The following is a 27067-nucleotide window of genomic DNA, read 5'->3' as shown; positions in this document are numbered from 1 at the left end:
GAACGGTTAAGTACTGCACCAATGTTAGCATACCCAGCCACAGGATCAGCGTTTATAGAAGGCGTTCTATCACAAGTCATTGACGGGTATGAGAAAGTGGTTACGTATTACCGTTAGACAATAAGCAAGCCTATAATAAATTATTGTCTAACCCGGACAGAATTACTGGCGTTGGTGAAATGCATCAAACACTTTCACAAGTACCTTTATGGTCAACGTTTTCACATAACGACAGATCATGCAGCATAGATAGATAGATAGATAAAGATTGAGGTATGCACCGCGACCTATGGTCTATTGTGCCCTCCCCTAAGTCACAACGACTCATCTAGCCCCAGCATATTGATGAACTCCAATATACTGCTAGGTGCTAGTGAAGCGATGCGATCTCTGTTTGGAAACATGGATCCCAGGGCCTTAATTCTGCGTCTGCAGACTGCTGTGCAGTCCACAAGCAGGTGTTCTGGGGTTTCCGACTCCATGTCACAGAACCGGCAGTTTGCAGAGGAGACCAAGCCCATGTTAAATAAATGCTTGTTGAGTCTGCATTGTCCGGTGTAGAACGCGACCAGTAGCCGGAATTTATTCCTCGGGAGATTGATTACGGTTTTAAACCGTCTGAGGTTATAACCCCCCATTAGCAACCTGGCATGGCGCATGCCTTGGAGATGTTGCCAATGTCTCTCCCTGCCTGCCCTTTCCTCTTTACGGAGCAGCTCTTTAATGGTGTGTGGACCAACCGCTACGCACGGTTCTGGTCCTAAAATTTTTGTAGAGGCTGCAGAGCGGGCCAACTCGTCAGCCAGTTCATTTCCGGCTATACCCCTGTGTCCAGGCACCCAGATGAGGTGCACTCTATTGTGATTTGATAGGCTGTTCAGCCGTTCTATACACTCCTGCACTAGTAGCGATGTGACTTCAAAAGCCGAGATCGCTTTAAGTGCCGCCTGACTATCGCTGAGTATGGCGATACTCTTATTGCGATAGTCGCGTTGGAGGTTTATCTCTACACACCGACTTATAGCATACACCTCCGCCTGGAATATGCTAGGAAAACTTCCCATGGGAATGGAGAGCTTGGTGCGTGGTCCCGCGACCCCTGCACCAATCCCCTCCGCCGTTTTCGAGCCGTCGGTGTACCACTTGATAGTGCTGTGCCTTAGCAGTAGGTCCAGCGTGGAATCATTCCATTCCGCCTTACTGCCAAGGGTAACTTTGAAGTTCCTAGTGAAGCTTACTATTTTGGTAATGCTGTCCCTTGGAAGAAGGGCCAGTGGCATTGCGTCACTTAGGGCCTTCATCTGCTGGGACGAGATTACCTTCCCTTTGCCAAACCCTTCTGCTGACATTTGAAACAGGGTCTGTTTGGCCGTCTGTTCGATCACTATATGTAACGGTGTGAGCTGCAGCATTACTTCCAGTGCTGCAGTCGGACACGTACGCATCGCGCCCGACGGGCAGATGCAGGCAAGTCGTTGCAGCTTCGATAGTCGAAATCCTACCGAGGTCTGCGATGCTTTAGAACCCCAGGCCACCGCTCCATATGTTATGATCGGTCTCACAATCATGGTGTACAACCATCTGATAATCCTTGGGTTGCAGCCCCATGATTTCCCAGCAAGTCGATTGCACACCATGAGCGCTTTAGTGGCTTTGGTTAAGGTCAGGTCCAAATGCTGCTTCCATCGTAAAGTGGAATCCAGCGTGAGGCCTAAGTATTTGACCGTGTTAGCCATCTCCAGCTCCATACCGCCTAGGGATAGGTTTCTGAGGCCTGGCAGTACCCTGCGCCTGGTAAACGGTATGATTGTAGTTTTGGAGGGGTTGATATTTAAGCCAACCCCACTACACCATCCCTTTGCCAGCCCCAATCCTCTTTGTACAATGTCGCAGAGAGTGTCTGCGAATTTACCCCTGGCTAAGATAACAATGTCGTCCGCATATCCCTGACAGCGGATTCCATTGCTAGTTAGCAGCTCGAGAAGATCGTCCACAACTAGGCTCCAAAGTAGGGGGGATAGCACTCCACCCTGTGGACAGCCTCTTGTTGTGCCAAGACGAATCCTAGTGTCGCTTACTGTGGTTTCAGCAATCCTGGTGCGCAGTACGGCTTCAATCCATCTGCGCACCGGCGCCGCCACACCCCTTTTCTCTAGTGCTCTTGACACGCTTTCATGAGACGTATTGTCAAAAGCACCTTCGATATCTAGGAAGGCGCATAACATCACCTCGCCCCCATCTAACGAATTTTGGATCTCCGATGTTAGCTGATACAGAGCAGTGTTTGTTGATCTGCCAGCTCTGTAGGCATGTTGCTTCGCGTGAAGCGGTGAAGCCTTCAGCACCTTCGATCGTATTTCGTGGTCTATGATCTTTTCCATACTCTTAAGTAGGAAGGAAGTAAGACTGATTGGCCTGAAGGATTTCGCCAATGAGTAGTCTTTCCTTCCTACTTTGGGTATGAAGATCACCTTTGCAGTGCGCCATGGTTCCGGGATGTACGTCAGCGCTAGGCTATCCCTCATCAGCCGAACAAGGTGGGGCAGTAGTACCTGCTCCCCCTGTTGCAGAAATGCTGGAAGGATGCCATCCGCACCCGGAGACTTATATTTTTCAAAAGAGGCCAAAGCCCACCTGATGGAGTCTGCAGTGAAGAGCTGTTTTGCGACTATCCAGTCCAAGCGTGATGGCTTTCGTTCGACCATGGGTCGACCTAGGTCTTCTCGAATCGTCTCCGGAAAGTGCGCAAGTAAAAGGGCCGTGGCTCTTTCCTCTGCGCTGGACGTATAGGTCCCATCCGGTCTTTTAATTGCTAGTACTGTGTCGGTCTTACCCCTAGCCAGGGCCTTATGCAGCCTTGCAGCCTCTGGCGTTGAGGAGACGCTTTCACAGAACTTCCTGAAGCTCTTCTGCTTTGCTGACCTAATCTCCTTGTTGTAAGCAGTTAGGCCGCACCTGTAGATCTCCCAGTCCCCGGTACGCTTAGCTCTGTTGAATAGCTTGCGTACCGTTTTCCTTAGTTCTGAGAGCCTACTTGACCACCAGGGACAGCTGCGATTCTTGGTGGTCGTCTTTAGGGGGCAGCTACTATTATATGCCTCTATTATGGACTGGTTTAGCGTAGACAATCTGCTCTCCAGTCCAGAAGCAGTGGCACTGCCGTCCAGCTGCCCCCTCCTATTGACATTTATTTCAAGCGTATCCCTAAAAGTGGCCCAGTCCGTGTTTTTGGGGATACGCCTGGGAGGGAGTTGCCTGACCTCTACCCCTAGTGCGAATCTTATGATGCGGTGATTTGACATGGAGGGTTCCGATGACACTCTCCATTGCCCGATCAGCCCCGTCGCAAGTTCGTTACCAAGAGTGATGTCAAGCACTTCCCTTCTTGCAATGGTTATAAAGGTGGGTTCGCACCCCACATTTACTATACTTAGATTCCTACTGACTATGAATTCAAGTAAAGACTCACCCCGTGTATTGCAGTCCGTGCTGCCCCATTCCGTGTGGTGGGCGTTGGCGTCACATCCCAGGACGAGGGGCAGGTTGTTCCTCTTGCTGTCAGCGTGTCTCCCGGAAAGTAGGCCGCTGCCAGGACGAAGTCCGCTCCTTCGTTACTTTTTGCCTGCACAGCGACCAGCAGCATAAAAAAGGCTTCTACAATTTATGAACCCAGAAGGACAGTTGGCACGGTGGATTGAAAGACTCCAAAGTTACGACTTTTCCATAGAACATCGCAAAGGTTGTAGCACAAAAAAGCTCAGACTAAAGAAGACATTATAGATGTCCGATTAATGACAAAAATATCAGACTGGGATCCGGAGAAACTACGGAAATGTCCGCAGAAAGATTCAGATTTGAAATGTGTAATACATGGATTGGAAATAAATAAACGTCCCACGAGAGAAGATATAGCTGCATAAAACCCAGTCGCAAAGGCATATTGGGCACAATGGAATAGTTTAAAGTTGGTATTTGGTTGCTTGCATCGCGTATGGGAAAGCGAAGATGGGCAAAGCTCCCGAAAACCTTGGAGAAATTAAAACAAAGATTTTATTTAGTTGGTTGTTGTCAATCAGTTACGGAGTGGATCGCCAATTGTGCAGAGTGCATTGCTGCTAAAGGGCCGAGGTCCAGGAGTCATGGTCAGAGGACGCAGTACAATTCCAGTCGCCGTTTGAGCGAATCGCCATGGATGTAGCTGGTCTATTTCCTATCAGTAAATTAGGAGACAAATATGTTTTGGTAGTAATGGACTATTTCTGCAAATGGCCACAGGTATATGCAATTCCCAACCAAGAGGCAGGAACAGTAGCAGATGTATTCTTTAACAATTGGGTATCGAGATATGGTGTTACAATAGAATTACATTCTGAACAAGGGAGAAATTTTGAATCAGCTCTAATTCAGTAGATGTGCCAGAAACTGGGTATCCGGAAAACCCGTACAACTGCACTACATCCTTGCACTGCAACTTATGGGCAAGCTTCAAAAAGAAGCCAGAAAACCGTTTGGAACCATTTGCATAACCTTGGATTCAAAAAGAAGCTCGATGTTTGGGTGCCACACGAACTAACGCAAAAAAACATGATGGACCGAATTTCCATCTGCGAATCGCTGCTGAATCGCAACAAAATCGACCCGTTTCTGAAGCGGATTGTGACTGGCGATGAAAAATGGGTCACTTACGACAACATAGAGCGCAAACAGTCGTGGTCAAAGCTCGGGGAAGCGGCCCAGACGGTGGCCAATACCGGATTGACGGCCAGGAAGGTTTTGCTGTGTGTTTGGTGGGATTGGCAAGGAATTATCTACTACGAGCTGCTCCCCTATGGCCAAACGCTCAATTCGGCCCTCTACTGCCAACAACTGGACCGCTTGAAGGCAGCACTCATCCAGAAGAGGCCATCTTTGATCAACAGAGGCCGAATTGTGTTCCATCAGGACACACGTGTTTGGTGACGCGCCAGAAGCTCCGAGAGCTCGGATGGGAGGTTCTAATGCACCCAACTTATAGTCCGGACCTGGCACCAAGTGATTACCATCTTTTCCTGTCCATGGCGAACGCGCTTAATGGTGAGAAGTTAGCCTCAAGAGAGGCCTGTGAAAATTGGCTCTCCGAGTTTTTTGCCAATAGGGACGCAGCCTTCTACGAGAGGGATATAATGAAGTTGGCATCTCGTTGGCAACAAGTTTATGAACAAAACGGCACATATTTGATTTAAATCGGACAAATGCACACAAAGTTATCATCTTTTGAAAAATCAATAAAAAACCGAACGAACTTTTTACTTTACCTAATATTTGAAATATTCTTAAAATACCTCAACATCACAAAGGAATACATATTATTATAAATAATTAGACTATATTTAATAGTTGGATTTTAGTTTTGAGCTTTTACATAAGGAAAAATCATAACTAAAAAACTAAATGTGTGAAAAATCGTGTATACAAATAGAACAATGGCCACATTGGTGAAATGAAAGCAAAAGAGATCAACTGATTTATATAATATACGTTCTCTGCCAAAAGCTGGAAGAATCTATTCAAAGTTGCCAGAATGTTCGAGTGGCGATGTTTTAACAAAAATCTACTATATTATGCCTGCAAAAAGTAAGTGATTATTAATTTCAGGATTTGCTCGCTTTAACAAACGCAATATGGTTAATTTAATCGTGTAAATGTGTGAATGTATATGATATGAACAGATTAATGTAAACATGCGCTTTTATATTTCAAACTTGCTTGTCCGACTCAATTTCGCAAATGATTATGTTAAGATAACAAATTTCCACACAAAAATATTGCCAATATCCATAGATATTGCGTTAAATGTTTTTGCTAGTAGGCTGCTCAGTATTTAACTCACTCCATTGAAAATATGATTCTGATAAGTTTATCGAGATAAAAACTATTATCTGTGAAAACAGGAAGTAAGAAGCATGTGTGAATGTTACCTTTAGTGAAAACAACTTTAATGGTAAATTTTCCTTTTTTACAAAAAAAAATTTACGCATTTCAATGAACAAAAAATTTAATTTTTTTGTAAACTTTTTACTTTTAAAGATATAGACATGCCGATTAAATGTAAAACGGATTGTGGCCGAAATGCAGTACTTAAGGTAAATATCCTCATAATTAAATTCCATTAATATTTTGTTTAATTATCTCTATCGTGTACATATATACATATAGCGCCCAAAAACATCAGACGCTCTATGTAAAGAATGCTTTTTTGCCGCTTTTGAAGCAGAAATTCACTATACAATAGTAACTAATAAACTATTTAAAAAGGGAGAAAAGATTGCTGTAGCCGCGAGCGGTGGAAAGGATTCAACAGTTTTAGCTTATGTATTAAAAATACTCAATGATCGCTATGATTATGGCCTTCAACTAATTCTTTTATCCATCGATGAAGGCATAACTGGGTACCGAGATGACAGTCTTGAGACAGTTAAAAAAAATCGCGATGACTATCAAATGCCTCTAAAAATACTTTCTTACGATGAATTGTATGGTTGGACTATGGATCGTATTGTTGGACAAATTGGACGATCAAATAATTGCACTTTTTGTGGAGTTTTTAGACGACAGGCATTGGATCGTGGAGCAAAACAGCTTGAAGTAGATAGTATAGCAACTGGACATAATGCCGATGATATAGCAGAAACCGTTTTGATGAACATTTTGCGGGGAGATACCGCTCGTTTAATGCGTTGCACGGATATAAGTACAGGTGGCGGAGAGAACACAATTCCTCGCGTCAAACCTCTTAAATATACTTACGAAAAGGAAATTGTTATGTATGCTCATTTTAAAAAATTGGTGTACTTTTCAACCGAGTGTGTCTTCGCACCCAACGCATATCGAGGACATGCTCGAGCATACCTAAAAGACTTGGAAAGAGTTCGACCCTCGGTTATTATGGATATAATACATTCTGGAGAGCAACTACTTTTTAAAGACACTGTAAAAAAACCAGTTCGAGGCATATGTGAACGCTGTGGATTCGTATCATCTCAGCAACCGTGTAAAGCTTGTATTTTATTAGAAGGATTAAATAGAGGACTACCAAAGTTAGGAATTGGAAAGAAATCTAAAGGAGATCGGATGAGATTGAAACAGGATAAAGAACTCGCTTTAAGGGAGCGTGCCAATTTAGTTAAAAATGATTTCTGATATCAAATAAAACAATATACATACGTAATTTAGTTTGATTTTAAAATTACCACACAAAGGCTTTTTCGTAAAACCAACTTCTATTCTCATTTAAGGCTGATTTTAGTATAATTTTTGGTTGTCGGGTAGTAGAATATAGTAATAAAACTAAGGGAGTCTATGACCTTCAAAATAAGTTAATATAATATCAAATTTGATTGTAATCCCTTCAGGCTTTGTCGAACAATCAAGTTGAACGCTTTCGCTACATTTTTTTATTATTGCGAACCCCTGAAGGTATTTAGACCACTTTGACCCTTGTTCTAAACTCATATTTATATCGATATAGTACACTAAACCCATTACAAATTTAACGTATCAAGATGCAAAGGGGAAATAACTACCTTGCTTATTTACCTTTAGAATATTGCAACAACACAGTTTTGAGACAAAGGACTACTAATTATTATAAATTCCCTCGCTTTTTTCTTAATTGCTCTATATTTCATGGAGAATTATTATACACGGTCTGGACTTTCCAAAATAAATTTATATATAAAATATTTGATTAGGATGCAAGTAGCTGTAACATATATTTATTATTTTATTAAATGCAATACAATTTTATTTATATGTAAAGAAATTATCGTCTCGGTCTTCGTCATTCTAGTTACTTCCACAGATCCATTTTTTAAGGGTATCCTGTACAATATATATAGCAGCTAGCATTTGATCCATATGGTTATGTTTCTGAAATTAAATCAAAAAAAAGAGTTAAATAATATAATATATATATGTAAATTTAAAACTATACATGAAACTCAGTGCCATTTTCTAACCATTTTCCATAACCGGAACAACAGAACGAACATATTTCAAAAGAATATTGAAACAGTTTGTTCAGCGCTGTGCCATTTTATGGTTGTCTGTGAATGGTTTATAATATCATCACGGTGAAATATTGCATATTAATAAATCCACAACTTTTTACCTCATGCCTATTTTTAATCTTTTCACAGATTTTTCCACATCTAACCATGAGGAACTAGACTTTGTTTCACAAGACATTCATCATCCTAGAAAACAGAATAGTTTTTACAAAAAGTTCTACATTTATAATTATAAAAGCTATTTCAATCGGTCAGCAAAACAACTGAAATCACATTGATTCATAAGAGATGTCAGAAAAGAAAATATTTTTATCATCAGTGCCATGTATACTATTTAAATTACTTTTTTTAATTTACCTATAAAAACGATGAAATTGAATTCCATACTACGGTGTAGAAAACTTTTTAGGTTCAGTTAGTCCCCAAATGTTGATCTTTTCTAAACAGAAACATTAAAATTAGCTTATTACTTCCAATATATAATTCAGAATGAATATATGTTTGCTTCACAAAAAAATATGCATCGCAAATTTACAGTTAAATTTGGATTATGCTTGGGCGAAGAAAGTTTCTTTGCGAGCAAATATAAAGCACTAGTAGAAGTGTAAATTTTCTTCAAACCAGCGACTCTGTACTCGACTAACTTGTATACTTAACTTATCGATATTATGTACATACTTACACGTATTACCCCATACTAAACTAGACATTTCCGTTGTCCAGCTGTAAAAAAAAAAACAAATGGGTAAATATTTAGCATACACATACACAAAGGCTTATTAATACAATCCTTAAAAAAGGATGTGATGCAATGTTCCTAGAACACATGGCTCATACATTATACTAACTAACCACATGGCGATAATCATTGAACGCATCACTTATTTGCAGAAATAAGAGTTATACATCGCAACACATCTGTATATATGTGTGTATATGTATATAGATCACGTTATAATTATAAAAAACTGTCATTGATTTTATTGTAGATGTAACATGTGCATTCATTTTTATTTTTTAAGTTTCCACAACAGCTTTTTTCCTTTGGCAAAACGTTTGTCCTTTGATGAAAAGAACAATTACTGTACCAAAGGTATATAAATCTTGCCATAAAAAATACATTTATATTACTACTCACCCAAACTCCTTTATTGTTACAAGACAAATACTCTTAAATTACTTCACACGTGTTCTCCCTCAGATCGAAATCCAAAAATTGAACAATGAATCAGGAAGCGAACCTTCTTCTAGAATTAGCGCGGCATCTAGTGTCCAATATTTAAAGGCATGGTTACCACATTTATTGCCTGCATGTTTTAACTAAGTACCTCTTTACAATATTCAATTATGTTAAAACAAGATACATTTAACAAATTAATATTATAAGTGTACGATAGGGCCAAAAAGTTTTTGTAAAACAAACCGGGAATGGAAATCACTAAGAATCATGTTATAATTTGGGTTACAAAAAAACTAAATATTTGTCCATAATCCTGCAGAACAAGTGTATATACATATAGTATTCTATCATTCTTGACTTCCACTGAATTTATGAGCGTTGGACGAGTAACGCTGCAGTAATACGATCAGTAACTTGCTTTCAAGTTGAGCAAACTAACTACTTGTCAAAATTGATTCTAATTGTAAGTCTTGATCTAGGCTGCAAGCAACTGGATAATCCCATTTACATACAGCTTTCCACGCTTTGCGTGACAGTTCATTCTGAAACAACAAAGGGTATTCCACAATGAACGCTTTGCTGTCAGTGTTACTATCCAAAAAAATGGCAACTGTTGCGTGGAAAATCTATGTGAATTGGCCATAATAGATCCCGTCGTCACTTTGAAAGTTTTGCACGAAATTAATAATTTAGTGGAAAAATGGAATGGGTAGAAAGATATGAATTGGGAAAGACCATCTCGTTGTACGAAAGCATCTTAAGAGTATATGCAAATCATAATTTTTTTTGCTATTTTCAATATGTAATATATGTTTAAGGCATAATTCCTGTGACAGACAATGCCCGTGGTTCAATACCATAATACAAATAGTGTAGTATTTTATTTACTACGGTTCATTACACGTATAACAATGTAGTTAGTATTTGGGTTTACTAACTTTGTTTTAAAGGCAGTAGATAATTCAAAATATTGTAAACAATAAAAACATTGTCATTTTAATAGAATATTTTGAAGAGCTTTTGTGCAAAAACGTTTACCTAATTTTTTTACCTTTTTTTTAGCTGTGTTTCTTAAAATACTACAATGAAATATGAGTTAGGAGCAAAATACTACATTGTTCACATGGTAAAGTACTATTATTTGGTGACACATATCTTGTATTTGTTTGTAGTATGGTTTTGTTATCACATGTCTGTCACAGGCATAAAGAGCTTATTTTAGCATTGTATTGCAATCCGTTCTCTCTCGAAATGCTAAAATGAGCACAAAAATCTCGTCTTGCACTGTAAGTGCCGTTTCAGACAGGGATGCAAAAGAGTCTGATGTATTTCAAATTTTCTTTTGGTGTCGCTCTGGGCATTCACACGGTCAAAAAGAGTCCAGCAACTCGAGTCTAGTTTTTCTGCATTCCTTTTCACAAAATGTTCGTAAATATTTGTGCGGTTCGACTGCGCAACACCGCGCAACACTGCGTGCTGCGTATTTCATTTGTATGTTGAGATGATGGTCACACATTTTGCTTGCAATGAATTACCATGAATATGGTAGAACAATATGCATAGTACAAGTACCTACCCGCTAAATAGTTTCAAAAAAATACTAAAGACGGGAATTCCCTAATCCACAAGAATGTATTGAATATCCGCAACTAATATTTTCAAGGCCAAATTTATAATAGCAATTTCCTAATCTTTAAGTATTAAAAACTCATAATTTCTTTACTCCGTATTAAAAATTCATAATTTCTTTACTCCATAATCTATATCTTAATTTTCTCCTTATTTACAATTTGTCATAATATTTCTATTATTCTATGTATACGTATTTGCATATTACATACAAAAATAGATAACAGAACTCAAATTTGCGATCGAATTCATTTGAAACCGAGCGCTCTTGCAACCATTCAAAGAATTTGAAAGTGAAAAGGAATGCTGAAAAGGGTAGCAGCGAGCTGTTACGAACAAGAACACAAAGCGTGCCACCCGAACACGAGTGGCACGGTCCCTTCGTCTTTCCTCGTCGTCCCCTCACCCACAATAAACTGGTATGAGACTCATTTGCGTCCCTGTCTGAAACGGCACTAAAATATGTCACATTTATGGCGCTTAGATGATCATGCCATGACAATGGTGCCTGCATCTCGTTCAATGATATTTGGATCGTGATCCATATTGATGATTGATGGTTCGCAATGAATGCTACACGTTCAATAATTATTACGTCAGTATTTGGGCCAAATAAATGGAGTTTTTGAAACAAATATGTTAAAAAATAAGGTAAAGCAAAATTATTAATTTCTTAATTTTATGTCCGTGGTTAATTTCTATGGCTTTAAAGAACAAAATTCAAAGAAATCTTTGAAGCAAAATAAAAAAAAAATACTAGCAACCATTGTAAAGAATTCACCGGATCTTTGAAAAAGCTAAATTTTTTATATAAATATTATTAATAATACAATCTTAATAAAAATCGCACGTTTTAAATTGTATCAACGAGGGGACAAACTTCGTATCTCGAATTTAAATACAAAATTTAGTAAATCTCAATATAATTATCATCAATCATCAATATGAATGACGACCGAAATATCATAATAACTATTGAATGTGTAACTGGCGAAATTAGTCATAAATATATTAACAATCCAAAAGCGATGGCAGCTTGTCATCATATGAATAATAACGGTATTGGTAACTGTGTAGTAGTTCTGTTTGGTAACAATTGGGTATCTGTTTTCTATCATTTTTTATACTATCCATAGTAGACTTTAGCATTAAATATAATTTTAATGAACATCATTATTTTTTTAAACGTTTGATTTAATAGGAGGTGTTAATGCCTGTTAAGACATTTGACATTAATTTCGATGACTGAAGGTTTTTACGAGAACTGACAAAATCTTATTGTACGATGGCTTCCAATGTGGAAAATTTTATGGATATGTCATTAGGTAACATAATTCTTTTGATTGAAAAATTAAAATAGTAATAAAATACTATAATTTAGATGAATATATTGCAACAAGGAAAAATAGTTTATACAGTATTGATAAAAAGAGCTCACGAGCAGGTATCAACATTTCGAACAACTCTGAAGCTGGAAGTCGAAACTCTAAAATAAGCAATGATGCCAACGATTATAATGAGATTATGGGCAAGAGTTTGCAATCAATAACTGATGAAAAGACTCCTGTGAGTTCTAGCGGTAAAATAAAAGCGACATTTGGCATTTGGCGAGGTCCAAGTTGCGAAACCAATTATATTGATTTGGATTATATGAAGGATGAATTCGATGAGATGTTCAATGATCCAGAATTACAGTTATCGAATGAAGAAAAACAGAAAGTTCAGAAACTAAAAAATCCCAATGATTTACGCGAACTACTTCAAAACAGTAATATAATTGGTCGCAGTACTATTAAAGAGCGTGAACAATTTGATCATACCGATAATGAAAGAAACTGTATACAAAAAAACACCCAGTTTAAGTCCAACTTGGAAACCCAACAAAATGCAATGTCGTTTTCAGGTGGTAGTGGACAGTTTCGTCGACGATGGTATAATAATCAGAATGCCCGTAGGCGCAATAAAGATGGATGTGGAAATCGAAGAAACAACTATATAAATAATGAAAGCCAAAATATGAATTGGAATAAGAATCGTAATGGAGGAAGTGGTAGTGAAGGATATAATGGAAATATTTTACCTATTAATAATAGTGGACGTATTCATCGTTTTAATCAGCGCAACAATGAAGATAATTTGAAGTACGTAAATATTTTGTTAACGAGTCAAGTTTTTAGGTGTTAGTTAAATTTAAATCATCAAAGCTAATAAAGGCCAACATAGGTTTAATCAGGCACTGATTTACCTTAAGACGAAATAATAAATATAAAATCATATTATCATATATATATAATATAAATATAAAACGAATTAAGCTAATTAAAACACATACGTATTTAAAGTGAAGTTTGAGCTCACAGAGAACCTTTCTGTAGCTAATTTTTATTTTAAATTTTACGGCGTAATCTGTGACATTAATTTTATTTTGTCACTTTTTTGTTTTGTAGCAAAAGAATCAAAAATGTACTGGAGCAAATCAACAGTAACAATTCAATTTACCTTAATAAACCGCGGGGTCCTGTTCGTGATCTGACAATTGAATGTCCAAGTATTACCGTTCCTAGACGACTTACAACAGGTGTGGTACAAACCACTGCACAACAAGTTTTGAAACCACCTGCAAATCAAGCACCAAGTGATATAAAAGCTTTGCTAGGCGTCAATGATAATAATTTGAAAGCTGATACCATGGCAATGTGGGCTGGGAAATTATTGGAGTTATTTCAGTCTGGCCAAAAACAGACAGCGCACAAACCGATATACGATATGCAAATTCAAAAAGAAATTCACGAGTTACAGGTATTATTAATATTACTATTATTGTTTTTGAAATAATATTTTTTTTTTTTTAAGGGCAAATCCTTACTTTACAAATGCCCCAGTGGCGAGGTCGTAAGTTCCGACGGTTCAGGAATTGATAATTGCAAAGTTACACCCAATTCAAGTGGGGTAACACTTAACTATAGATTTGGCTAAACATCGAAATATAGTTAGGGGAAACTTAACACCAGTTGAAAAAAAATTGGTCAATTACTTTTTTTTATGTTGAAATGAGGTTTTTATAAGTTCTCTATTATCTGGTTTTGTTATGGATTTTTATTTTATTTTTTTAAATGGATTATAAAATTAAAGTTGAATTCCTTATAGATATTTGTGGAACATATTTCTTAGTGTTAATATTTTTTTTTTTTTATCGTGCTTTCCTTTTGTAAACTTATGGAAGATAATGTTATGCATTTAACATTTTAGGGGACAATATGTTATGATCAGAATTTAAATTCCGAATTGTGAAAACATAATATTATTGTGATCGCAATGTGTGGAAAGAAGAAGCAAATCATACAATTGTAAATTTAGTTTAACAAATATATGCCCCTTTTTATCAATGAATTGGAAGACTCGACTATTAATTATCTTTGCTACTAATACTTAGAAGTGTAGCGTGTCCAACAGTTGACTTAGTTAAATAAAACATATGTAGCATAAACTAGAGTATTGTAAAATCAGTGATGTCGAATAAGTCAAAGTGAGTTTAAGTTTCTAAGCTAACCGGTGTAATGAATTGAAAGTAAACATTAATATGCATTCATCATATTCGTGTTTATATTTTCAAATATAATATACCCTTAGATAGGCACCAAAAGACTGCAACATTTTTGCATTGAAATTAAGAAATTTAAAAAGCTTTCCGTAATAATAAATCCAGTAAATATATATAATATATGAAAGAGGCATACTTTATATGCATATGTATGTACGTTTACACATAGCGTGTATATATAGAACATAATCTCTCGGCAGCTGTTTAAAAAGAAGTAGTTAGTGAATACAAATCTGTTTGTATATGTAATTATTTAACTTGATGCTGAAGATTAGTGGGCAGTATTTATTACAATCATAGACTTTAATCGTACCTCGAATAGTGGTCGAAAGTGTAGAAGAAAAAATGAACTTGAAACTCAATAAAAAACTTTATCGTATATAATAAGAGCCTAACCGGATTCATTCTTTGTTTTCGAGCGGTCTATAGTAATTGACATTGGATGAATCTATTGATAACACAAAATACGAGAAAATAGGAGACAGAAATGTTGAAGTCAAAAACATTGACTCGTCAAATTGCAAAAGGTAAATGTTATATTTTTTTAATAAAATTATTTATTTTTATTGCTTTATGTATATTATATATTTTTAGAATTAATAATATTTTATAAAAGTCGCTGCATCAAGTCTATAACATTTATAATGAAATTCCAGAAAATGAAAATAATAAAGTACCACATTCTATTAAAGAGATAAAGAGATCCAAACATAAGTGAATACTGATTCTCACTGTATGATACTAATTTTTATAGAATATATATATACAGTACTGTGCAAAACAAAAGCAACAAACTTATTTTAACCCAAACTTTTAATATATTTTCTTAAAAAAAGTTTTACAAAAATGTGATGGCTTAATATTTCATTCTTGTAATCTCTCGTTATCGTGTTGAAAGACCAATCGAAGAGGCATATTCCATTCAGCATATGGTATCATTTTCGCTTCTTAAATATCTTTATACAAAAAGTGGTCCATTGTACCATTTATTTTTTTAAAAGGATCAACACTCTTGCTGGAAAAACAAGTCCAAACTAAAATGCTACTGCCGCCATGTTTGAAACTTATCTTACAATTCCGTGAATCAAGACGTTTACACTTATGACGGCGGACTGTACACATTCCATCAGAATTAATCGTATTAAATTTAAATTCATCGTTAAATAAACCTGTATTCCATTTATGTATGACCAATTGCAATGTGGTGGCAAAATTTAGTCTAGAAAACAAATATCGGAAACTTTTGTTAAAGCTCTAATTGATATTTGACATTTTAGCCAGTAGCAATTATTTTCCATATGTTTTTTTGTAAGCAAGTACCAAAAGCCTCTAATGTACAAAATTAGCTGCTAATCAATTTAATCTACATCGTTTTTTACGTCCATAAAACAACAATTGTACCGTTATTTCTGAAGATCTTTGCGCCCTGTGTATTTAAAGTGATTTGTTACTTTAGTTTTGAACACTTCCTTATTGACTGTTTATTTATTTTTTTGGGGAAACTTTAGTAAACTATCCCACGATTTCAGGGTTAAGAGGGGTCTGGTTGGATAGAGGACATTCTCCAGATAAAGGAGTTGTAAGTTGAAAATTTCACAAATTTTATCTTACAATTTCTCGATTTATAGAGAGTGATATACCCTCTTTAACATTACTATTTTTGGTTAGATTTTCTATTTACATTGGCGGCCTTCGGCCGCGCTTCGAAAAAATAAACCTGGCCGATCCAACACCGGGGTGGTCGTTATTCCTTTCGCGTTATTGTACAAATAACGAAAATTGTGTAAAAATAAAATGCTTATTTAAAGCAAATATTAAAAGAATTAATATAAAACAAATACGTATAAACATTGTAGTGAAGTGTAAGTGTATAATAAGGGCATAATATAAAAGAAAAACTAACTATAAATCGAGAAATTGTAAGATAAAATTTGTGAAATTTTCAGCTTAAAACGCAAATATTTCGAAAACTATAAGTTTCCGGCGGCTATAATTGTATATATTCTTATTTTAAGCATATCCTCTATTCAGCCATACCCCTTTTAACCCTGAAATCGGGGGTTGGTATACTAAAGCCGACCCATTTTTTTAGCCGTCATATTTTTGTAAAATATTTTTTTAAGGAAATATGTATATTAAAAGTTTCGGTTGAAATAAATTTGTTGCTTTTGTTTTGCATAGTACTGTATAGTATTTAAGAGGGATAAGTTTATTGATAAGAATTTTATATTGAATGAGGAATAATCCGAAAAGGAACAATAGCGAAACTTGTAAAACTAAAGTTTCAACAAATTAAAAGCGTATCAACTATTGAACGGGCAGAGCCATGCGTGCCAATCAGTTAAAAAGATTAGGAATATAAATAGGTGGAAAATAAATGTATAAGCTTTTGTAGTTTTCATTTCATAATATATAAGTACATACATATATATATCAACCACATATGCAGATATCTCTTCTAAAAATTGGACAATAGTTTTTCAAGTCTCAGATACCGAATATGCGAACTTGATTATGATTATTTTATATTATTATATATTTTCTGTAATTTGATGCCGAAAATGAAAGAATTTGTCCATAAATTATCTCAGCCCTCATAGACTAATATAATAATATTTGTTATTTCTAATTAACCTTATGTCAATGCATAAGTTATCTTAATAAAATGGCGTGGAAATATGTTGTAAAGTATACTTTGGATTTAAGGTAAAAGAAAATGAATTCAGTCCAGATATAGTGAATCGGTTCAGATCTTGGTCTAGCCCTCATATGCCAAATATAATGAATTCGCACTTTCCCAGTATATTGAATTTCGTGACTGGTTTTGTTTGTATCACGTCAGTATTATAGGTTCTGGCAGTAAAATTTAGTGATATGCGCATTTGATGTTGTAACGATTATCTAATCCCCGTTTGGGTGATAAATTCCAGATTCGTTGTCGTCGAGGTCATCTAACGGAAGGCCCAGGAAACGAGCTGTTTCGACGGGGTCGGACCATAGGGAGAGGGGTTTGTTGGGCATGCAAAGAGGTGGTTAGTGTTATGCGGAGACTCATTGCATGCAGGACATGTGTTTGGTATGTCAGGGTCTATTCTGGATAGGTAGGAGTTTAACCTGCTACAGTATCCAGAACGAAGTTGCGCGAGGGTCACTCTAGATTCGCGAGGCAACTCGAGTTCTGTGTCTGCAATGGGTGGTGGTTTGACTCGTATTAAGCCATTCACTGAGAGGGAGTCGGTGAAGGTGTTAATGGCTCCACTGTGAATGGCGGTCAGTGCCTGTCTGAAGTTAGTTGCGTCCGAAGTCTGGTCGGCGTACTGTCTAATGTCGTCGACGTAGTCAAGGAAGGACCTCTTGATGTTCCTAGGAGGCTGCTCCGTTACAAGCAGGCGACTGCAGTGGTGGTTTCTGCGAAAACATCCCAGCAGAAACTGGGATGAAATTAGTGATTTGTGTTAGTTAGGTTGTTAAAATATAGTACAGAAGCTTAGTAAATCCATGACCTCCTTTCATTTTTAATATAAAGTTGTGCAAATACCTGAATACCTGAGAATATTTCTCCACTAAATTGTTATGTTTAAATATTTATTTTGAATGCAAATTGACAATTTTGGTTTAGCATATTGTAATTCGTCTAATCTCACTATCACTCATTTCAGTACGAACAACACGATAACCAAAATCGACCAGGTGCGATACCCACATTCTTTTAAAATACAAAAAATTTAATATTACCATATAATTTATTTAATGCGATACTCCCAAGGTGCATCAAGGAGGCTTACCCACTATTTAAATTTTTATTTCAAAAAACTGTTATATACATATGTATAATAAAATTTCACGACCCTTGCTTGGTACAAGGAGATCATTTTTTATACCCTGAACAGTTTGTAGTAAGTTTGTCACGAAGTTTGTAAGACCCAAAAGGAAACGTCGGAGATCCTATAAAATATATACAAAAATGATCAGCATGATAAGCTGTTGATTTAGCCATGTCCGTCTGTCTGTATATATACAAACTAGTCCCTCAGTTTTTAAGCTATCGTTCTGAAATTTTACACCTTTCTCACTAAAAAGCTGCTCATTTATTGGAACGGCCTATATCGGACCACTATAGCATATAGCAGCCATACAAACTGAACAATCGGAATCAAGTACTTGTATGGGAAACTTTTTTATTTGACGAGGCATCTTCACGAAATTTGGCTTGAGTTATTTTCTAAGACAACAATCTAATCTTCGAAGAAATTGTATAGATGGGATGACTATAGCATATAGCTGCCATATTAACTAAACGATCGGAGTAAAGTGCTTGCATGGAAAACTCTTTCATTTGACGAGGAATCTTCACGAAATTAGACACGAGTTGTTGCTTAAGTCAACAATGTATTCTAAGTAGAAATTGTTCAGATCAGATCACTATATCATATAGCTGTCATACAAATTGAACGATCGGAATCAAGTGTTAACGTTTTTTCTTGTTATTCCGTAATTTTATGGGCTAGGGTGGGAAATTGAAGATGAAATATTCTCACATATTTTCATTATTCATTTATTATCATTGTTATTCATTATTATATTTTTGGTCCATCAAATGTGGGCAAATTATTTGGTACCATATGACATTATCAAGTTAACATTCTTAAAAGTTTTCTGGGATAGCATTCAATCTAAATATGTGATCAAAGAGAAGTTCTATAGGCTTGCACCGATTTCATAATTTGTTGACGTTTTATTACAAGTATTGTAATATAATCAGCTTATTTTATAAAGATATCCCATATTCCGTATTGACTGATTTATACAGTGAAGAGTTAACTGGACGAGTGGATAGAAACTTGTAAACCGAATTTGGTTGAGTAATTTCTAAATTTTTCTGATTTTTTCTTTGACACAACTTACCTTTCATTCGTTTTTATTTTTTTAATAATTGTCTAATATCGGTAATTGCATACCTATCTATGTGCGTTTTAATTCTTTTAGAATATCGCATGTGGCGTAAAATCAGCAGCCATAACAAGGGCTGTGGGAGTATGGCTAAATATCCATCAACCCAATTTAAATTACAACGTGCATTAATCATTACCAAGTTTTCACGATATGAATTTGAACAGATGCGCAATCCCCAGCTTAGTCGAGTACAATTGGAGAAGAAGTTGCGTGATCGTGGCACTGACTTTGAAATGCTTATGTACCTACATAATTTACATAAGGACTTTGAAAGAAATGTGGTGCAAAGTTTTCTCAATGTGGGCTGCGAAGTGAAGGTGGCAAATAGGTAATTACATATACATACATATGTAGGTCTGATTGTTGCATTTTTTCGTAGACATCTTTCATATTAATATATTTTTAGAATCCATTTAGAATCGACGCTCACGCACTAGAACCTTCAGAAATTAAATTTCCTGAAATTAGAGTCAGCGTTTGCAATACGTTAAACATTCTGAAATTATTTCGGAAATTCGAATTTCTGAGCTTTCGATTTGTTGCCTAAAATTTTGATTCAACGTCTACATACATATGTTTAATTGAAAAAGATCATATGATATGTATTGCACAGGATTGTTACCTTTTCTTTTCTTGTTTTTTTTTAAATGATGTTTTTTTGATATATCCAATTAAAAAACTTCAAAAAATTTTTAATTTAAAACAAAGTGGTCTTGTGAGCGTCGACTGTACTTGCAAATCATAACTGTTTTTGGTTTGAAGAATTTTTACTAAGAGCACATAAAAAACTTGATCCCTGAAATATTGCTCTATGATCCATGATCAATGACTGCAGTTTTAGAGACAATAGTTGATCCGTTACTGCATTGCAAAGACAAATTTTGGAGAGTATAAATACATACATATATGCATATCTCCATACATACATACATACATACATACATATGTGTCTGCATCTGTCTGAATGATTGATGAATGTTTGAATTTACTAAAATTAGAGTCGAATTTAGAAGCTCTCTAAGCAAAGAGATCATGAAATGGGCTGATTTGATTGTACCGGTAGGCGGTGATGGAACGTTTTTGCTAGCAGCGGGACGGGCAAGTCCACTCTTTGCTCAAAGTCAACAGAAAACACCCATTGTTGGCTTTAATTCAGATCCCCAACGATCTGAAGGACGATTAATGTTGCCAAAACATTATACAGAAAATACAGCAGATGCGGTAACCAAAATAAAGAGCGTAGGTAAATTAAAAAATGTATTTTTTCAGTTTTTAAATTGCATGGATGAATTTTATTTGACAGGGAGATTTTCAATGGATGTATCGAACTCGCATCCGTACATCTATATTAGGTAGTAATGGCAAAATACCTGAATCCACTGACTTATATCGACACACTGTAACCAAAATGGAACAAGAGAAAACTGAACCAGAATATTTAAGTAAAGCTTGGTCGTTACGTTATAAGGCTAAAATGAAAAGAGTTTTACCATATTTGGCGCTGAATGAGGTGAATAGGAATTTATTTAACATAAAAATATATGGAATCAACTTTTTTTTATTGCAGGTGTTCATTGGAGAGCAACTTTCGGCGCGTGTATCCCATTTGCAATTAGTTATCAATCACGAGAATATAGACAATAAAACAAAATGTTCGGGGTTATGTGTAAGCACTGGCACAGGATCGACTTCATGGCACACGAGGTAAATGCGAATTGTGTTTTCGATAAACATGTCTTAGATTATATATATTATATTTTTTGTTTGTTTTACTTTTGCAAAGTATATACATATATGGATTTCAATATATAGCCCTCATTTTAAATTTATTTATATTAAATTTATAATCAATTATAAGATGTATAAATGCAAGAGCCATCTTATAGAGTTGTTTACTGTGCCGGTAGTATACAAAATGTATTATAAATATAGATTAATGCTGATAGCTTATGTAAACAAATCGTGAAAAATACTTTTTAATAAAATATAATTAAACAAACCAAGATTTATGAATTTGAGTATAAATATATACATATATGGTATATCTAAATATAGAATTTCTATCGCCCATGACCTATGCGAATGCAAGTTTTAAAATTTTTAAATGTTTGAATTAGACGAAGTTTGGTTGAGTTATGAACTAATATGTATGAATGCTGTGTATGTACAGATCTCTTAAGAATATATAAAAAATACCGCTACTAAAAATGCTTTCGGAAGGTGCATTAGGAAGGTAGTAATTTTAAACACTGTTAGATGTTCCACTTAAATTGGGAAATGAGAATTTGGTATGCTTCCAACTTGCCTTCGGTACGTTTCTGCTTTATTGTTTACGCGATTTTTATTTATTTATTTGTGTTTACACGAAATTACCTCGGAATTATTTGCTAATGTATAGCCTCGAAAATATCTCCTAAGCTTATCAAATTCTACTTGAAGTTTAATTTTTGGGCTTACAAACTTTTATTTAAAGCTTTTTAATAAATTTAATAAGGTAGGTCGAGCTTTAGATTTACGGCTCTAAATTTTTTAGGGAAGGTTGGTATTTCCATATTCAACACTCTCTGGTTAAAAAAAAGATATATAGCCATATGCTACACAAAAGTATGGGTTTACAACGGAAATATGTTTTATAAACGGAGGAATGGATATGAGGACTTTTCAATGATAACGTTAATATATTCTTTCGAAGGCAGAGTCGTGCAGAGGTTTGTTGAATTCCGCAGTCGTCAAATTAAATGTCTTGTGTAGTATGATTTACCAGCTACAGTAGCTTGAAAATTTTTGTGTTTGATGAAGCGTAATATCTAAATTGTTTTATTTTTCAACAACGGAACTATATTTTATATCTCAAGACCTATTTCTTTTACATATTACAGTATAAATCGCATTACATCCCAACAAGTAGAAGACCTATTAAGCATATTGCCTATTCCTGACTCCGGCTGTGACAAACCAAAGCCAGTTTTTGATTCAGACGAAATCGCTACTCAGTACAACCAAAATTTACGTTTCGGTCCAGGTAATAAAATATCTATATTAAATACAAATACTTGAGCTAAAATATTATTTTGATTCAGATGATCCACGCTTGTGTTATTCGATCCGTGAGCAAATATGTGTGGGAGTTTGGCCCAGTCCAAGGAACTTCAAGGCACGCAAATTTGTAAATAGCTTATTTGTGAAGTCTCGTTGTATTGATGCGAGTAAGTGCATGATAGTTTATAGCCATATTTTCTCTTTTTTATTATTACATATATCATTTAACAATTTGCTATATATCATTGACAGCCGCTTAACATACTTACTATACATAATTTAAATATTCGTAGAAACGTAACACTTGCAGCGTTAATTTACTTTGTAAACAAATCATAAATATACCAACCATTGAAATGGTGAGAAATAAGTGAAAAGGCACCTCCAGTAGGTACATGGTCCATATAATTTCCATAATGTTTTCTGCCACTGCAGTGATACTATAAAAATTCCAAAGTATACATGGCAATAGGAATCTGCGATTATTCCGTTTCTATAAGAGAAAATTAATATTACAAACAATATAAGCAAAAAAAAATTGCTTTTAATATGTTACCGGATTAATTATGACATTGACGGCCAATGTGTTTAATATAATTGTCAACAATCGAAAACAGAACCCAAATTTCGATAAAATAGTTGGCTCGATCAGTTCTTGACCGAATCGATTTGCTATTTCATTCCCTACAATTTTTCATAAATTATTCGTTTTACATAAATATGCAATTTTTAAATTCGCTTGCTGAGAGTTAAACCACTGTATACCATTGAATTTATAGTTCCAGCCAACATCTTGATTTGCAATCAGTAATACAATGGCAAAGTTGTACACAAGCAGTTTTACTGTTTCGGTTTGAAATTCAAATAGCAAACTAGGATCCTGCACAAAATTATTGAATGCAATTATTTCACTTTTGGTCGTGATGCACACATTACGATTACTCGTTTCACGAGTTGCTTACCCTAAAAAACGATTTGCATTTAGTAAATGATGACTGCTTCTCTTGTTGTTTATCTAACATGTTTTTCAGTTATTCAGACAGTTGACAGTAATTTTTTGTAATATTTTTTTTAAAATGATTAAAAAATCATTTCACGTGTGAAATGTATTAATTCTGCTATCGATTTGTTAATTTGATATTTTTTCAGATCTTGTTATTGATGGTAGTATATCATATCCATTCAATGATGGGGCGAAGGCTTTGTTGGAAGTATACCCAGAAGATTCATTACTTACCATATTCTTGGATTAAATCATAACCTATACTTTTTTTATTATAAAGCCTAAATATTATGGATGTATTGTATATATGTTATACAAATGTATACATATGTAGATATTATTAGATAATATATTTAAGCTTACATAAACTATAAATGTAAAGTGAGTCTGCCTAGTGCATATTTAGTTATTTATATTGTTGAAAAATATATACATAAATGCATTGGCATGTGCAGATATTAGTTTTATATTTTTTATACACGGAAAAGGAGAAAATCAGGCTTTTAAGTGTATTTTTTGTTATAATGAAAATTATAGAATTAAATCATTAAAACGTCGAGATTTTGAATAATATAATGTTCAGAAGTTAACTTTTAAGCCGTTAAATTACCATATTGCTTAGGTATCAAATAATCGATCGCGAATATGGCTTAATTATTTCACTTTGCAATATAAAATAGCAATATACAACCACATTTAAAGTTTTATTCCTTTCTTTTATTTCTGATATGATTTACATTCGCTCTTGGATTACGCTTATTACTAATTTTTGATTTGGTATCTGATTTTAATATTAAATTTTGTTTAACAGAATATTCAGTGTTAGTTTCATCTGTGCCATTATTAGCACTTGCTGGTTTCGCCTTTTTACGCTTTTCAAAGCGCTTAACATCGACTGTTTTGAAACGTTCATCTTTTGTAAATCTTGCTTCTTTTTCAGACCATTCCTTTTGGCGTTCTTTGCGTTGCCGCCGAAACTCACGCAGTTTATCCCGCCGATTTTTATGAAAACTTGAAACACAGATGTTACATATACAAGTTTAGATATTAGAACCTTTTTATAAATTAAGCTGTGATTTATGTGAAAAACTGATATACGTACGATTCTTCCATCACATCAGGATTCTTGCCTTCCAAAATCCACTGTTTACGCCTATAATTCTGAGCGCGTTCTTCAAAATCGTTGTTATCTAAATGTATTTCTGACTCACGTCGTGTTACATTAACTTGCATAAAAATTCGCTCCACCATTCGTTCTAGATTCCAAATAGTAAAAAATTATAAGAAAGGCAGACATAGAAAAATTAGTTCAACATTTACGGTCGATTGGATGCTCTGTCAATTTCGTGTTGATGGTTGCTTCAATTTCGCCGAGCAATTCTAAGTCACGTGGAAATCGAAGTATAGATATTGCTACTCCTTTACGTCCAGCACGGGCGGTACGACCAACGCGATGTATATATTCTGTTGGTGTGCGCGGTAAGCGATGATTTATTACCAATTGTACACTTGGTATGTCAAGACCACGTGCAGCGACGTCAGTAGCAATCAGTGTACGTACATGATTCGATTTAAAACGATTTAAAGCGGAAACTCTCTCCTTCTGACGCATAAAACCATGTAAGCAGACGTTATCTATACTCATGTTGTTAAGGGTCATACACAGCAACTGACAGTACCTATATAAAATTAAATAATAAATTAAAGTATATGTAGTATATATAATCAAATTAAAAAAAATTAAATTTTTCAAATTAATAAATTTCTTAACGATTTTAAAGGTATAAATAGAAAAGAAGATATTTGTTTTACTTTTTTGTGTTAGTGAAAATAATTGCATTTCCGTTTTCATTTCCTTCTCGATATTTTCTAAGTGCTTCTATCAACACCATATCCCGATCGTAATCTGCACATAAAATGTAACGTTGATCAAGTGTATCCACTGTTACAATCTCGCACTCTTCTGACCATTCAAAACACTAAAATATGTATGTACATATTAAAAATTAATAAAACCTAAATAAAAATATATAAAATAAAGAAATACATACTTCTTTTGCGATGGGAAATATACTCGATTCCTTAATAAAATCTTTCATTGTAGCTGAGAAAAAGATATTTTGTCGTTTTTTGGGTAAACAACCTTCGATTACAGCCATACTTTCATCGAAATCCCCATTTAGCATACGATCCGCCTCGTCAACAACTAAATATTTGAGATTATCAAATGAAAAAGTATCGCATCCAGTTAAGTGGTCAGCTAGACGTCCAGGCATGGCAACAATAATGTGCGGGCGTTGCATAAGCTTTTGACTCTCAATAATTTGATCAGTACCTCCAGAGACAACGCATACACGCACCCCCATCGGTTGCCCTGCCACCAAGAATTGCTCCGAAATCTAAAATTAAGAGTTGTTTGAAGTAATCGTAACATGTTTGTCAGCAAGGAAATATACTTGATAAGCAAGCTCGTGCGTTGGTGTCAACACCAACGCGAAATGACTGGTCGGTTCTTCACTTAGTCTTTCTAGAATCGGTAATGCAAATGCAAATGTTTTACCAGACCCCGTTTTAGCAGCTCCAACGCAGTCTCGGCCAGTAAGTATTGCTGGAATGCAGTTCTGTTGAATTGGTGTGGCAGTTCTAAGTCCTGAAAGATGATAACTGAATTTAATAATTCTTCATTGATACATAATGCATATAATATTGTTATTTATTACTAACCCAACTTTTGAAGTTGTTTTGTTAACCAAGGCCTTAAGCCTAATGTGGCAAATGGACTCACTTCCCTTTTCTTCATTTTTGAACTAAATGTAAACAAATTACCAACTATATCGAACAGCTGACAATCCGCATGGATTTAAAAACTTTTGAACTTTTGTTCGCACTTCCCCATAGTGGGAAATGTTCATTACTTTTTTCATAACAAGACGTTTGCACCTAAACAATATCAGATTTTAGCGGTTTCTCGGCAAATATTAATGTAATGCAATTTATGGTAGTGTGTGGCCAACATATACGGAGACTAAGTACATTTTTTCATGCTCAGACAATTTCACTCATCTAACGTACCCATTGTATAAGCCTTATATTTATGCAATGAACGTACCTCTCCCTATGGTCTGAACCCGTCGAAACAGAACACTCCTTAAATTTAGTGCCATGTCACCAAAACAAGGTCTAGATAACCGCTACAACAATCACAACTAGTATGATAGAGAAACATTGTGACAACGCTTGTCATTGGAGTTTTGCTTTGATGTACTTAAAATCGAAAGAGCGAAAGTTGAAGGGGGCCCGGGTGCATTGTTATGTTGTTGTTGGTGATGTTGTTCGGTGTGTAGTGTGAGAAAAAAAATTAATAAATTTTTCCACAAACAAAAGTAATATATTCACATTATTAATTCCATTTTAAATTTTTTATTTTTTATTTCACTTAAGATCATTCACATTTTTAATTTAGGGCATCTTTCGGGTACACGAGTTTAGATATATGGTACACATATTACATTTAGTATCACTTTATACACAAATATATGTAACAAAACAATTATTAGATATTCTTCAGGTTAATGTGCTGAAATTATTATCACTAAAAATATTAAAAGTATAAT

General features: G+C 35.2%; 5 protein-coding genes and 2 long non-coding RNA genes across 14 annotated transcripts; 3 read left to right on the top strand and 4 right to left on the bottom strand.

Moving 5' to 3' along the window:
- Window positions 1-5829: 5829 nt before the first annotated feature.
- Window positions 5830-7207, top strand: Ctu1 (Cytosolic thiouridylase subunit 1). The gene is made up of 3 exons (XM_014234847.3): window positions 5830-5980; window positions 6067-6122; window positions 6196-7207. Exons 2-3 carry the CDS (start codon window positions 6075-6077, stop codon window positions 7177-7179), a joined length of 1032 nt encoding a protein of 343 aa, XP_014090322.1. The 5' UTR covers window positions 5830-5980; window positions 6067-6074; the 3' UTR covers window positions 7180-7207.
- A 514-nt stretch (window positions 7208-7721) lies between these two features.
- On the bottom strand, window positions 7722-9342 carry LOC106618699 (uncharacterized). Its single transcript, XR_001330764.3, has 5 exons — window positions 9187-9342; window positions 8731-8771; window positions 8406-8487; window positions 8150-8234; window positions 7722-7908 (listed from the first exon to the last, which is right to left on the bottom strand). It is a non-coding gene; the product is annotated as an uncharacterized lncRNA (long non-coding RNA).
- Window positions 9343-11928: 2586 nt separating this feature from the next.
- Window positions 11929-14020, top strand: LOC138855580 (putative uncharacterized protein DDB_G0289263). Of its 2 annotated transcripts, XM_070108800.1 has the most exons (5): window positions 11929-11946; window positions 12059-12182; window positions 12239-12998; window positions 13305-13656; window positions 13711-14020. In XM_070108800.1, the coding sequence occupies exons 2-5, from the start codon at window positions 12143-12145 to the stop codon at window positions 13831-13833; spliced, it is 1275 nt and encodes a 424-aa protein (XP_069964901.1). In that variant the 5' UTR covers window positions 11929-11946; window positions 12059-12142; the 3' UTR covers window positions 13834-14020. The 2 variants fall into 2 exon arrangements, with proteins under 2 accessions (XP_069964901.1, XP_069964900.1); XM_070108799.1 differs by lacking the exon at window positions 11929-11946 and having other exon boundaries at window positions 11961-12182.
- A 31-nt stretch (window positions 14021-14051) lies between these two features.
- Nadk2 (NAD kinase 2, mitochondrial) lies at window positions 14052-23784 on the top strand. Of its 5 annotated transcripts, none has more exons than XM_014247970.3 (9): window positions 14052-14383; window positions 14888-14985; window positions 19445-19739; window positions 20410-20650; window positions 20715-20921; window positions 20979-21115; window positions 22291-22433; window positions 22492-22617; window positions 23600-23784. In XM_014247970.3, the coding sequence occupies exons 2-9, from the start codon at window positions 14946-14948 to the stop codon at window positions 23701-23703; spliced, it is 1293 nt and encodes a 430-aa protein (XP_014103445.1). In that variant the 5' UTR covers window positions 14052-14383; window positions 14888-14945; the 3' UTR covers window positions 23704-23784. The 5 variants fall into 5 exon arrangements, with proteins under 5 accessions (XP_014103445.1, XP_069964898.1, XP_036223699.1 ...); XM_070108797.1 differs by having other exon boundaries at window positions 14729-14985; XM_036367806.2 differs by having other exon boundaries at window positions 14488-14985.
- Window positions 15254-16088, bottom strand: LOC118681773 (uncharacterized). Its single transcript, XR_004977525.2, has 2 exons — window positions 15532-16088; window positions 15254-15473 (listed from the first exon to the last, which is right to left on the bottom strand). It is a non-coding gene; the product is annotated as an uncharacterized lncRNA (long non-coding RNA).
- On the bottom strand, window positions 22633-23573 carry LOC106627759 (uncharacterized). Its single transcript, XM_014248013.3, has 4 exons — window positions 23413-23573; window positions 23216-23330; window positions 23007-23134; window positions 22633-22943 (listed from the first exon to the last, which is right to left on the bottom strand). Exons 1-4 carry the CDS (start codon window positions 23470-23472, stop codon window positions 22719-22721), a joined length of 528 nt encoding a protein of 175 aa, XP_014103488.1. The 5' UTR covers window positions 23473-23573; the 3' UTR covers window positions 22633-22718.
- Window positions 23785-24148: 364 nt separating the features above from the next.
- Window positions 24149-27062, bottom strand: Dbp45A (putative ATP-dependent RNA helicase Dbp45A). 3 transcript variants are annotated; one of them, XM_014230914.3, is made up of 7 exons: window positions 26563-27062; window positions 25910-26103; window positions 25505-25852; window positions 25266-25432; window positions 24774-25132; window positions 24556-24709; window positions 24149-24464 (listed from the first exon to the last, which is right to left on the bottom strand). In XM_014230914.3, exons 1-7 carry the CDS (start codon window positions 26615-26617, stop codon window positions 24158-24160), a joined length of 1584 nt encoding a protein of 527 aa, XP_014086389.2. In that variant the 5' UTR covers window positions 26618-27062; the 3' UTR covers window positions 24149-24157. The 3 variants fall into 3 exon arrangements, with proteins under 3 accessions (XP_014086389.2, XP_069964895.1, XP_069964896.1); XM_070108794.1 differs by lacking the exon at window positions 26563-27062 and adding an exon at window positions 26178-26542; XM_070108795.1 differs by lacking the exon at window positions 26563-27062 and adding an exon at window positions 26178-26541 and having other exon boundaries at window positions 25910-26117.
- Between the last annotated feature and the right edge of the window lie 5 nt (window positions 27063-27067).

This window comes from Bactrocera oleae, chromosome 4 (assembly GCF_042242935.1).
Source record: "Bactrocera oleae isolate idBacOlea1 chromosome 4, idBacOlea1, whole genome shotgun sequence".
NCBI lineage: Eukaryota > Metazoa > Arthropoda > Insecta > Diptera > Tephritidae > Bactrocera > Bactrocera oleae.
The sequence above is the reverse complement of the archived record's forward strand: the minus strand, read 5'-3'. Positions and strand labels throughout refer to the sequence as shown.

Excerpts from the sequence above, each read along its gene's own strand:
- Ctu1 (XM_014234847.3), top strand. The coding sequence starts at position 6,075 with ATGCCGATTAAATGTAAAACGGATTGTGGCCGAAATGCAGTACTTAAG. Across the intron at positions 6,123-6,195 it reads GCCGAAATGCAGTACTTAAG|CGCCCAAAAACATCAGACGC; the intron begins GTAAATATCCTC and ends ATATACATATAG.
- LOC138855580 (XM_070108800.1), top strand. The coding sequence starts at position 12,143 with ATGGCTTCCAATGTGGAAAATTTTATGGATATGTCATTAG. Across the intron at positions 12,183-12,238 it reads TTTTATGGATATGTCATTAG|ATGAATATATTGCAACAAGG; the intron begins GTAACATAATTC and ends ACTATAATTTAG. Across the intron at positions 13,657-13,710 it reads AAGAAATTCACGAGTTACAG|GGCAAATCCTTACTTTACAA; the intron begins GTATTATTAATA and ends TTTTTTTTTAAG.
- Nadk2 (XM_014247970.3), top strand. The coding sequence starts at position 14,946 with ATGTTGAAGTCAAAAACATTGACTCGTCAAATTGCAAAAG. Across the intron at positions 21,116-22,290 it reads TCGACTTCATGGCACACGAG|TATAAATCGCATTACATCCC; the intron begins GTAAATGCGAAT and ends TACATATTACAG. Across the intron at positions 22,618-23,599 it reads GTCTCGTTGTATTGATGCGA|ATCTTGTTATTGATGGTAGT; the intron begins GTAAGTGCATGA and ends ATATTTTTTCAG.
- LOC106627759 (XM_014248013.3), bottom strand. The coding sequence starts at position 23,472 with ATGTTAGATAAACAACAAGAGAAGCAGTCATCATTTACTAAATGCAAA. Across the intron at positions 23,135-23,215 it reads CTGGAACTATAAATTCAATG|GGAATGAAATAGCAAATCGA; the intron begins GTATACAGTGGT and ends GAAAAATTGTAG. Across the intron at positions 22,944-23,006 it reads TCAATGTCATAATTAATCCG|AAACGGAATAATCGCAGATT; the intron begins GTAACATATTAA and ends TTTCTCTTATAG.
- Dbp45A (XM_070108794.1), bottom strand. The coding sequence starts at position 26,253 with ATGAAGAAAAGGGAAGTGAGTCCATTTGCCACATTAGGCTTAAGGCCT. Across the intron at positions 25,433-25,504 it reads TATTTCCCATCGCAAAAGAA|TGTTTTGAATGGTCAGAAGA; the intron begins GTATGTATTTCT and ends TACATATTTTAG. Across the intron at positions 24,465-24,555 it reads CCTGATGTGATGGAAGAATC|TTTTCATAAAAATCGGCGGG; the intron begins GTACGTATATCA and ends CTGTGTTTCAAG.